Source organism: Papilio machaon, chromosome 16 (assembly GCF_912999745.1).
Source record: "Papilio machaon chromosome 16, ilPapMach1.1, whole genome shotgun sequence".
Taxonomy (NCBI): domain Eukaryota; kingdom Metazoa; phylum Arthropoda; class Insecta; order Lepidoptera; family Papilionidae; genus Papilio; species Papilio machaon.
In genome coordinates this window covers 5395795-5409145 of record NC_060001.1, presented here as the reverse complement: position 1 = coordinate 5409145, position 13351 = coordinate 5395795, and the positions used below count along the sequence as shown (strand labels likewise).

Genomic DNA, 13351 nt, shown 5'->3' with positions numbered 1-13351 from the left:
GCCGTTTCGGAGGAGTACGGTGACGAAAACTGTGACACGAGAATTTTATATATTAGATATAGCTAGTTGTCGCCCACGACTCAGACCGCCCGGAATAAAAAAAGTAATAAACAGCCTCTATTTTCTTCCAGGCTATGTTCTACAAATGTGCCAACTTTTATCAAGATCCGTTGATCCTTTCCGGAGATACCTTGAAACAAACATCCATCCATCCATCCATCCGTCTAAACATTTGCAGTTATAAAATTAGTAAGATATATAATCTTTTTTTAAAGAATGAAAACATATCATCCCATGTTTATTTCAATGAGTTTTTTGGTAATGGAAACCAACGGTATAGATATAATGTTATCAACACTTCGATAAAAATATTTTGTAAATCGCCTAATCATGATTACAAATGATATCTTATCCGACCAACAGAAGGCGCGTAAACAGCTTAGCTGATATTGATGTCACTCAACTTGTATTTTTTGCTGGAATTACATATTTGTGTATTTAAAACTTAAGTAAGTAACAGTGTCATGACGAGACCAAATTTGATGCGTTAATCTTACTAATATTATAAATGCGAATGTTCGGATGGATGGATGGAAGTATGGATATTTGTATAAAGGAATCTCCAGGACGACTCAACAGATCGCGATGAAATTTGACATAGATGTAGATCAAAGTCTAGAAAAACACATAGGCTACTTATTATGGTTTATTTTAAAACGTATACGAGTTACAAGGCACCAAATTTGGTCTCGTCATGACACTGTTGTTTAGATTTATTATGACAAAGAGTTCCTCATAGACTTTAGTTTAATTTGTTAGTTTCCAAATCAAGAGAAACATTTTTATTACACTATAAAGAATTTGTTATCATATAATAGATACGGAATGTTGGTGCATGATATTGCTATTGACTGCGACGTGGTAATTGATGCCGCAAACACACCTTCATATGAAAACGCGATAAGTAAGCCGATTATTCGTATATCGAAATTGGCTGCGAGTTAAATGTATTACGTGACCATGAAATTAATTTAATAACGTATTAATATTGTAAGTAGCTACATATTTTATGGAATGTTAAATCTAAAAATGTTGGTTTAGCAATCAACTTATTGATATTTATTGGAAGACTAGCTGTCGCCCGCGACATTCTTTCGCGCGGAATTAAAAAAAATTATTAGCCTCTAAAGCAGTGTTTCCCAACCTTTTTGGATCCATGTCCCATTTTTCAGGATGAACATGACTATTGCCCCCTTATAAATTTTGTTTAGAAATAAATTTCTCTCGAGGCTTAAATTTACAATGTTAGAGAAATAATTAAATACTACTTTTGGCTGACTAGATCAATTTCATATAAAATTTTTAAACACGAAAACACATAAATAGTTTAAATACAACGGATTTTTGTCTCTAAAACGTTTTTATGTACTTTTTAGCACTGGCTATCATTGTAAGGAACCTAAAGTTTTTAAATCTCCGAATTGCCCCCAGGTGGGGAGTACGCCCCTTAGGAAACACTGCTCTGAAGGCTCTACATCTACCTATACCAAATTTCATTAAGATCCGTTGAGCCGTTCCGAAAACACCTTCAAACAAACATCCATCAATCCATCCAAATATTCGCATCTATATTATTAGTAAGATACTTAATTTACCAATATTTTTCATATTTTTTATCGTCGTTCTCCGTCGATTAATTATACCTTTAATCGACTGAGAAAATGATTATTTCCCTTGCTTATGCATCCTCCGTCATATCCACTTTCCTTTCTCATCCTTGCCTTATAAGAAAAGAATGGTAATGGAAAGATAACTAAAATTAGGCCTTTTTACCAATAAAACATTTTAATCCTAAATGATTTTAATATTCACGGAAATCATAGATATTCTTAGAATTACGTCACACGAGGATCTGCAGCATCCGTAAACAACTTATCCTCTCAAAGATGTTTGTATACAGTAGTGATGTTTTTTGTTAATTGCATATCTTTTATATGTTTTGCTCGCTTAAAGAATACACAATTTTGTATTCAACATCGTTGACTTATATGAAGTTTTTAATACAACATGCGCAATATGTACTCGTAATTCGTAATTAATGATCTACATTGGTTATTTTATAACAGTTGTAATTATAAAGTGTTTTTTGTCATAGTTTAAATAGCGTCGGATTTTGTATTCTTGTGCTTCACGATATTATTAATACATAGTTTTTATAACAGTAATGTTTCCGTAATCTTCAAGTATTCTTAGTAAGTATATAGTTGCATTCTATTTTTAATTTTTATCAATTAAATTAACCGGATTGATAGTTTTCTATTTATATGAATTAAGTAGTATTTTTTTTAAATAAAATATACATGTAATAAACAATTAGATGATGGTAATATTTTTGGCTTGTGAATGTTTGGACGAGTAAAATCTTATTACTATTATAAATGCGAAAGTCTAGATGGACGTTTGTTAGAAGGTATCTCCGAATCCTCTCCCTCTCTCCTCCAGCTGTAGAACATAATCTGGAAGAACACATAGGCTACTTATTTTTTCATTCCCGTATAAAAGTTAAAAGTAAACAAACTAAACTATACGTTACTGTAATTTTGTTTTTATCGTTTAATGTAATTTTATTCTTATTTTTATAAAAATCACAAAACATTTTAAACATACACAAAATTTGTGTTTTAAAAATGTCATGACTACTTACATTATTAAACTTGACTTAAAATAAAAAATACGATTTTCCTCATAAGTAAATAATGTGTTTTAAATAACGTACCCGGGGAAATTTAACACAAAAAAGTCCTCCGGAAGCCTTACTTTTGAGTCGGCATCTATCAACTATAAGTAAAGTATTTCAACGATTTATGTTGAGAAGCAAAATTATTTCAAGGAGGAAAAAATACTACTTCTAAAACAAGTTTTCAAGTTCACGTACAACTCAGCATTATTTGTGCGACAATATCGATTTAAATAAATGAGTTGTTTTCTCACATTAAAACATCATCATGCCATTGCCATTTCAATAACAAACCTCTTTAAACTGGTGTGCAGTTTAAAAGGTAAACTGACCTCTATACATAGATATAATATATTAGCCGTGGTTTTTGTGCCTATTTGATTTTCACCATTTTGAACCTGACGGTAGCGGTAATTGGACGTGGTGAGGATTCTAACTAACGTTAGAAATAGAATTAACTATACGGACGGTTAAAATGAAACCTAGTACATGCATATAGTGCAACGAGCTTATCTGGGCTGAGGCGTTGTTATCGTCGTTAGTTCTGTGAGAAAATATTTACTACTTAGGCGTAGGAAATAATAATAATCGTAATAAATTACGATTAAGCTTTTTTATAAACCGACAAAGATGTCTGATCTCGTGGGCATAATACAAACTAAATTATGATAGCTCTCTAGCGTCTTCCTTTTACTGTCAAAATGTGTCTCAAGGTTCTTTTTCGTACTGTAGCTGTCGTGTCATGCTTTTCTTTTTATGCAAAGGGCTTTTATTTATGCCTATGTAAGTTTTGCATAATTTCTGACAGAACTAACAGCGATAGCAACGCTTTTATCCCCGGGCCAGATATCCTTGTTTGACTATACGTCTACAATGTTACGAAGTTATTTGAACAGTGAGTTCACAGTTTTATTATATGTTTACAAAAAAAAGGTAAAAAAACAAAGATAACAATTTGTTTTTGTACATGTCTTTTGGCATCGTAAAACCACTTTTGTACCATTCGAAACCGCTAATATTACTTCGTTTTTGTTTTTCATTACCTGGCAGTATGCTTCTTGTTTTTTTTTACTATACATTAGTGACATTTCATTGGTTAGCAGTGTTGGCTTTTATGCCTCTACAATATTTTATCTCGATAAAAAAATCTTAAATACATAATTCGCATCGTCTTCGCAAACAGAAATTTAAATTAAATTCCTATCGAGTTCTTAATTATTAAAAAAAAACAATGATGAGAAAAGGAAATGAACCTGAAGGCAGCCGCTGGTTTCTTCTACTGCCGTAAGACAAATGACATAGCTACTTGTTCGTAGATTTCAGCAGTTTGTCTCTAAACAAAGATTTATAACACTCATTAAAATAATTGATAACATTAAACAGCTTTCCGTCATTTTCGTTAGCAGCTGCAATTGTGTTTAGAAGTTAGAGAAACCCTAATTGTTTTTTTTATAAACTACTAAATATTAATCTGAAATCATGAGAGTGATCAAAAAAAGTGTTTAAATATACCAGATTTCTAGTCTGTAACACCAAATAATTTAAACTGGAATTTTTTAATATACCCACTCTACGATGAACGTCTTAAGTTGTTTGTTTTTGCATAGGTTTATTTATTTTGTTAATGTGCGTTTATCGGTGTATTCACAGCGAGCACTTACCTAGTATTTGCAGAAAGCTGTCCTCCAGCCTCATAGTGGAGGAGAGGAGGTAATCCGTCCCCTCCAATTCGCTAGGCGTCATCAAGTCGCTCCTCATTTTCGCCCTTATTCAACAACTTCGAGTTTAAATTTAAAAGACAATTCCGAAAAAAATTATCTTCGAATCATAATTTAAAACACTGTTAACACAAAATTAAAATGTTTTTTTATACAAAAAATCACACACTTGCAGATCACAAATGGAGAAACTTTAGAATAAATCTTATTTAGTTTGTTTTTTTTTTCAATTCTTTTTTTGAAAAGTCAAATGACGATGTCGTGATTGCACGGCAAACAGAAACGTCGTAAACAAGTCATCGAGACCGGTAACAAGTTCCCGCGTGGAACATAGTAATTAGTGAAAACGACGCGATGTAGTACTGCAGGTTGACGCTAGATGACTCGCGGCTCGCGGTCCGCGCTGATACGACAGCGCGCGCGCAGGGCTGTCGCGCGTTTATTCAACCAACGGTCGCGAGGGCACAGCTGAGCCGTGCTCACTATAAATAATTATGGAATTAAATATGCAGTTTAACTGTCAGTGTGCTTTATTTCACACTCCACGTAACTAACCATCATTGTAATTTATTATGTGCGCATTGATGGAGTTCTTAAAACTATAACTACAGTTACAAATTCATTTCGGTCGTTCTGTATGTTTACCGCACTTTTACTTCGGCTCTAGAATGCCTAGTCAACGTATACAAATCAAGATATAGTTTGTTGATTGTTAAATGTTGTTTTGTAATAAGATTTATTGCAATAAAGTTTAATAATTATTAGTTTTTACAGGATACAGTCATAATTCCTTTTTTTTTGCAATCATATAAAGATTAACGAAAGTAGATTAGGTATATAAATTTTCATATTTATGTGGCATAATTCACCAAATTTTGTAAGATAACATATCAACGGTATTAAAAATTGATATGGTATTAAAGTTTGACCGTTGATACTTAATCTAAGTAAGATAAAAAATTCTGTAAAAACCATATCTGAAAATACTATCCTAAGACATTAATTCGATACGTTGTCAACGTAACCCCCTAATGATTGATAACAAACCAATCTCGAAGGTTGTTTGTGAAGATAAATCAAAGGTTAATAATATTTAATTTCGTCGAATCGAAAAGATATTAGCGATTAGTGAACATTTTGATTTATAAATCGCCGCCTAAAGCCTTAAAGATGTTGCAAATGTATTAAGCCTCTATGATGAGAAAAAAAAATACTTCTTGCTCTGGCTTCAGAAAAGATTTTGACGTTTAAACCAGCATGAACTACTTCGTCCAGATTTCAGCTGAATATATACATTCTATTCTAGCCTATAGATGTAGGGTAGATTTTACAGATGTACTTCCACCTTTTTTTAGTTACTTTACATCGTAATATAAAATTCGAAATTTTATCCTTAGGCTATGGGACTTCTTTTCATCAAAAATGTATTTAAATACATTACGCAGCCGTTTAATTGACTCTGTTAATTAAATCAATGCAAAGCAGTATGACAGGTAGCTCGTGCCGGTCAAAGACATTAAATTCAAATGCGCTTTAAATATAATCAAAGAGTTGAACAAACGCCGTGATTTTAATAAGTTTAGTAATGAAATCTTCCAATCACACTGCTTTTTACATGAAAATAATAACTTGTTCATATACCTTCTATAGAAACCGATATTACAACCGAATTTTAACTGTAATGTGTGTAATTAAAAATGTTTTTATTAGTCGTCAGTGCCCGCATGGGATGGACGATGGTTCTTATCGCCCATTACAAACGTTATCCCGCACGACGCTTGCTTTACATCAGTGATTATCAAACTTATTTCTTTCACCGCCCCCTTTGAAAATCAATTATTTTTCAGCGCCCCCTAATTTTTATTCAGCCCTAAAACTTAAAAACCACAATTTCATTTCTGTAAGTATCAACGCCACCCAATTTTTTGGGCCCCTTAACGCCCTAATCTAGGTTTCAAACACCCCCAGGGGGTTATCACCCACTTTGAGAAACACTGCTTTATATCGACCGATCATTTTCAATAGTCATTATTCTGAATGCAGGGACTCCCCGCATGCTGTATAACGACCGAGTTATAGACTAATAGAATGGCGCCCTAATAATATATGGCAAAAGCAATTGCCAAATCATAATGTAATTTCCACTGCCACCATGATTTGACTGCCCTGTTAATTTCTTAATAAAGGGGTTTTTTTTTTCTATAAATATGGATTTTTATTGAATAAAATCCAAGATTAAAATATAAAATCTATTATAAGTTTTCCTCATATTTAGTTGAATTTTTTTTAAAGAAATTATTAACTTTTACGCCCTCTATCGCACAAAATATGAGACAATAGAATAAACACAAGTGTGACTCAATTTAGATATTTGGTAAACTTCTAGATCTTCAAAAATCTAGAATAAATATAGAAATAAAACAATTTATTTTACAAAGTAGATGTATATTTTATAAAATAATTATTTATAATATAAATTGTAAAAACACTAGGTTATTGTTCATAAGGCACAGTAATTTAATGGCGATTTGTTATAATTAATTTTTATTAAATTTAAATATAGTTATAAAATAAAAAATAACTAAATGAGATTTTTTTCACGAATTTCTAACTTTTCAACGTCTTACATATTTTTTGTAAAGCAAAAGACTTAACTGCATACAAAATAAATGTATTTTTTGTTTACGTTCTTTACGAAAAGAATTAATCTACATCTCGTCTTAAAATATAAACATAAAAAATCTTAAATTATAATGGCATAATATTTTGTACAAGCAACAAATTTGGCACTTTTGAGACTTGGAAAAGTATACAAAACTTTTTTTTTAATTAACTGATGTAATATTTTATACTAAAAATAGTATCTTTTTACGGAGAAAAAATAATTAAAATATTATTTTAGAATTAAATGTAAAAGTGGAAAATATTCATAGATATCTCATAAAAAGCATATTTTTTTTGATTCCAACATGATTAAGTGTCTTCCAATAAAAATATTCTTTTTCTAAGATCTTTAATTTTATTCACATGTACCTTAAACTTCTGAGAGATGGCACTGTAAAAATAGAGTTGCATATTATTTATTAAAAACTCAGAATGTAAAAAAAAAACTTATAGTGGTTTTCTGAAACCAAAATCCTTATTTAACACATGTCATCTCTGTTCTGTCAAAGATAATGAGAGGAGTTACGATATGTTTTATACAGAGATTCTGAGAAACAAACGGTAAGACAGTATTTTATTTTCATTTTAGCCAGAAACATATGTCAATCCGTTTATCGCAAGCTGATATGACATTATCAGAAATCATGATTATGCGCAGGCTTCAATGTAATCTTGACAAATAAATAACAAAGTATTTATACTGGAAGCAATTTTGGTGATACATTTTTAAAGGTTAACGACAATATTTATGAACCAATGAAGTCAATATAAATTATACAACTATCTTATCTATATATATATATAAAAGAAAGTCGTGTTAGTTACACTATTTATAACTCAAGAACGGCTGAATCGATTTGACTGAAAATTGGTGGGCAGGTAGCTTAGAACCAGGAAAAGGACATAGGATAATTTTTACCCCGTTTTCTATTTTTTATTCCGCGCGGACGGAGTCGCGGGTAAAAGCTAGTACAGTATAAAGCAATGGAAAGATTAATTCCTTACATTAGAAAACTATTTTGTATTATTAAAAAATAAAACTGTAATTAATCCTGTTTATAATTTGTTAATTAGAAAATGTAATTATGATTATTAAATATTTTTGTACAAAATTTTAATTTATTTATTTTAATAAAAAAACAGTGGGTCTAATATGAATATTTGTGACAATCGCCATCGTATCATCAACAAAATTTGTATTAAAATGTGTGCAGCGCCCCTATCCGGCGTAAAGTACACCAAAAATGTCATAGATAAAAAATCTACAGAATATAAATTTCGAAATAAAATTTTCACTTATTCTAAAATTATATTGGACGGATAAAAAATATGTTATAATACAAGCAGATAAATAAACATCACAAATGCTCAATACTTTTGTCAAAACGAAAATTATTTAAAAAAAAAATATACATAACACTGAGAAATACATATTACAAAGCTGAATAACATATAACAAATAATTTTCATGTAGTTTGTTTTTTCTTTTTAAAATATTTTAATCGTATTATAATACAAAGCAGAACAAATACACTTATTAATAGACTTTTTTTTACCAGAAATTAAATATAACTTAAATTCGAGTACATTGTCACTGAAGATAACTAAAAAAAATAATCTAGAAATACTACAAAATAATAGATTAAAATGAGTATGTCGTATGCTTTTTTATAAGCATGTGTACAAAAACTATTCCTTAAAACTAAGACATGTTTAAAATCATGGCTAAGAAAATATTAAAAATATCATAAAAATATTACTTATTATTATTAATAATTAAACAGATTGTGCGTCAACATCTTCTCCGTAATCCAGATCATCATAACTCAGGTCTTCGTCCAATGTGTTGACAGTAGTCTCCTTACCGCCAGGACAAGATAAACATCTGGAAATTTATTATATAAATAAAATATAAAATAAATTTAAGACACTTGTTGATGACTTTTTTTATATTATAAGGTGGCAAATGAGTAAGCGGTCTCCTGAACTCGCCGAAATGGCGAAGTGCCCATGGACATCTAAGATTGCTGATGCGTTGCCTATTTAATGGACGGAGGAAGAAACGTACAGATAGAAAATATTTCTCCTTCTTATGCGTTCCCTCCACCATCAAATCCACTTCCCTCCCCATCCTATCTTTATAAGAAAGGGATAGGAAGAGAAAGATAAGCTACAATTAGGCCTCCGGTACGCACACTCATAAGATGAAACGATTTCTTCCACTTGACACCTGTCTTCTGTGTAGTATTGGTATTTCACCGGAAGAGCCGGCTCATTCGTGCAATAAATGTTGTTGTTGCCGACGTCTACCACTGCTAAAGACTTCTCATTTACACTTAGGGGCCTCAGATTAACTATACTGATCATTTGGGTTGTTTCCCGTTTTGCCGATCCACCCAATGGGTGTTTTATGAATGTCATCAGAAATATAATGATTTTGTGATAATTATGAAATAAGATTAATTAAAATTTTATAAATACAAACGAAACTCATTTTCTTTAATAAAATTTAGCTTATATAGTGTAAAATGACCTTGTCTTATTTACGTCTGTGTTATGGACGATATCAAGTAAATGGACTATCGAATATTGTACTCAAATTACAAGATATTAAGTATAAAAATCATACGTTTAAGTACAGCTGGTGAAAATTTCATCCTAAAAGTTAATTATGTAATAATCGTCACTTAATTTATAACTGTCAAAATGAATGATAATAAAATTTTATAATTTATGAACAACACCTGGGAGTAACTTGATATCCAATATTATGTGCACAAATCTATATGATAATGAAGACCTCGGCAACAGGTGTGTCAGAGATCGTCAGCCGTATCAATTAAAACAACATTTAGAATAATTGTTATCGTCTATGGGCGACATATAATTTAAATCGAACAAATTACTATTCGTTTTAGTAAATAGAGATAGTTTTGTACAAATATCTAAATTAAAGAGTTGTTACATCTAATTGTTGATTTCTGTAAGTAAAATTTGAAGAAAAATCGTTTGATCTCAGAAACAAACGATTCACCGATTTGGATTCTACGATTCGATTAATTCAATTTTTTCTTTAAACTTGGAACAGTCACAAGATATAATAGTCAATTATTTAACTAATATTATTAATGCGAATGTTTAGATGTATGGATGTTTGTTTCAAGGTATCTCCGGAACGGCTCCACAGATCTTGATAAAATTTAGCGCAGATGTAGAACATAGTCTGGAAGATGGCTGACATAGGCTACTTATTACGTTATTAATTTCGCGCGGACGAAGTCAGGGGCGACAGCTAGTTTTTAACAATGTGCAAATATTTCCAAATAAAAAACAAATGCTGATCGTGTGCGAATAACTTCAAATGCGTATCGCGTTCGCATTAAGGCAATCTATTTAAATCTGTACGTGAGTCAGTGTGCGGTTAACATCACTCGGCGTGTTTACCTGCTCTCATTGATGCCGTAGTACAGGCACTTCTCGCCGATGCACTCGCAACAACCGTCGTGGAACCATCTGGAAATATAGTATAAGTAATATAAGTATCTCAGATTTCATTATCGTTGAAAATGTCAAGTTTACTCGTCATTTTATTTCAAAGTTTAGCGACACCTTTAATTTCTATTAATATGTTGTACTTCCAATGATACGAGCGTAGAATTATTATTGTGTTACCTGAAGCTATTGGAACCCATAGACCGGCAGGAGGCGCGGCACTTGTCACAAGACATGCACTGCGACATGTACGCTACGGTACAGTTGAAGGTCACCACATCCCGGCTCACCGGCTCTGGTTCTTGTTCCACACTCTCTGTGAAACATATGCACACTCAAAACATGTGTAACGACATGTATATCAACTTGTGTAATCTTTATCTCCGTGTGCTGATCCCATTGCATGGTTTCTGCGCGCTACGTAAAAACTTTTAAAACAACTAGTTATTATTTAATTCGAAATATATTTTTACGCATTTTATTTGTCGTAATCTGTACTTTTATTTTTGAAAAATCGTTCGAAAATCATTATCCTTGTTGAATAAGAAACAGAGTATTTATTTTTCGTAGAAAAATTTTGAATCCCGAACCTTTCCCGTTTTACTACGGTTAAATAACACTATTGTATTGTAACTTTTAAAACCACAAAATAACTTTATTTATTTCGGAAACACAAATCCGATTAAAATAACGTTATGGCGTCAAACAAATAAATTTCCCTCTAAGAATTAAGACAATAGCATGTTCAAAGGAAGCGACGTTTGATCAGGTAGACGGGAGATTAGCATTCCTACGCGTGAATCACATAATAGGCGCCTTAGTTTTTTTTAAATTATTTACCTGGAACTCTAACTACCGCGGAGTATACGTCAATCGGGATCTATGTATACAATTAATGAAATTGGTGTGTTTGAATGTATTATGAAAAAAAAAAACAAATTTCGAGATCACTATGGTGTGATCTCGAAATTTGTCCCATCACCTGTGAGATTCTATTCTGAAAATTTCATTGAAATTGACATATATAACAGTAATATGTACACACCTACAAATAACTATGTTATATAGAAAAAAAATTGCTTTATTTAAATGTTCTGGAAAATTTTATATTACTAAAAAGGTGATGTAGAATAAAGTAAAATTAATTAAAAAATTATTTCATATATTCGATTACTTTTTCCAAATTAAATTATCAATTACTACTGCATATTACTCTGACCTAGTCTAATATGTCTTGAAAAGAATCAACAATTTATAAAAGATATAACTTTATACAACTCAGAATAAAAATAGATTTTTTAAATGGAGTTTTGTCCTTGTCCTTATGAAACTTTTAATCTATTTATATATCTATATATATAAAAGAAAGTTGTGTTAGTTACACCATTTATAACTCAAGAACGGCTGAATCGATTTGACTGAAAATTGGTGGGCAGGTAGTTTAGAACCAGGAAAAGGACATAGGATAATTTTTACCCCGTTTTCTATTTTTTATTCCGCGCGGACGGAGTCGCGGGTAAAAGCTAGTCTTATATATATAAAAGAAAGTTGTGTTAGTTACACCATTTATAACTCAAGAACGGCTGAATCGATTTGACTGAAAATTGGTGTGCAGGTAGCTTAGAACCAGGAATAGGACATAGGATAATTTTTACCCCGTTTTCTATTTTTTTTTATTCCGCGCGGACGGAGTCGCGGTTAAAAGCTAGTATTTTATAAACATTAAAACTTAAAAGAACTTACGCAAATGATACACCACTTGTCTTTCAGGGTTTCCAGGTCTATATGCGGAGAGATCAATATCTACAGGATATGTAATAGAGAGCCACCTCTGCTGAGGGTCAGGCTCACTGGTCAACGCAGCAAACAATCCTGGCACACCATCGGTGAGTTCTTCCACATGGGACGACTTAGATAGCTCTGTCTGTGTGTCGTTAGGCTTTGGACACATATCTGTAAAGATATCATCTGTTTAAGTATTCACTACAATCATCTGGTTACATTTACTATATAGGAATACAAATATTTTGTTGTTCCACATATATGCATTGCACATTAAAATGGAAAGAAAAAAACATTTATTTATTTAAAAATTGCATTTTAAGAAGTATAAATCAAACGAAGTCTTCTTAATAAGTAATCTTAGAGTGGACAGTGTGGATGGTGGACCTATCATCAAAGGCACTACAGCCAAGGGTAGGCCTGGTCCAGTATATTTCTTAATGCTATTCTACAGTGGTAGTACTAATTATTCTTATAAATTAAAATCAAGCATTAACTCACCAACACAACTGCAACATTCACTGTATAAGTAGCTAAGACAGTTGAAACAATCCTTGCAACATGAACAGTCCTTTAGATCACACTTGCAGGATTGAGTTAACATGCATTTGGACACGACACTTGCACATATTGCTTCATTACAAGCATATATTATTGGCACGATACATATGATCGCAAAAACGAAATAGATTTTAGTAGCCATGGTCAGTTAAAAACACTCAAAAAATAAAAATAAACTGACTGTGTACTATTTGTTTTGTGATATTTCAAACGCGAATTAGGAAACAGTTATTTACAAATTAACTAACTACTATAATTTTAAATTCTTAATTAATTACACCACATAAGTAAACTTTTTGACACAAACAACTTAGAAAGACGCAGAGTTTAAACTGTTTTACGTGTTCTTCGCTTAAACAACTTAAAATGAATGAAATAAAATGACGGACAAGTGAAT

General features: G+C 31.5%; 2 protein-coding genes across 2 annotated transcripts in view; both read right to left on the bottom strand.

Annotated features, from left to right (window-relative positions):
* Positions 1 to 4564, bottom strand: part of LOC106713643 (transcription factor HNF-4 homolog) — a 28741-nt gene extending 24177 nt beyond the window's left edge. Inside the window, exon 1 of the mRNA XM_014506483.2 lies at positions 4399 to 4564. Within this exon, the coding sequence (XP_014361969.2) occupies positions 4399 to 4495 (97 nt within the window). The 5' untranslated portion in view covers positions 4496 to 4564. The remainder of the gene's footprint in view (positions 1 to 4398) is intronic.
* Positions 4565 to 8893: 4329 nt separating this feature from the next.
* Positions 8894 to 13215, bottom strand: LOC106713632 (protein twisted gastrulation). Its single transcript, XM_014506468.2, has 5 exons — positions 12895 to 13215; positions 12355 to 12564; positions 10792 to 10927; positions 10564 to 10632; positions 8894 to 9004 (listed from the first exon to the last, which is right to left on the bottom strand). The coding sequence occupies exons 1-5, from the start codon at positions 13094 to 13096 to the stop codon at positions 8896 to 8898; spliced, it is 726 nt and encodes a 241-aa protein (XP_014361954.2). The 5' UTR covers positions 13097 to 13215; the 3' UTR covers positions 8894 to 8895.
* Positions 13216 to 13351: the final 136 nt, after the last annotated feature.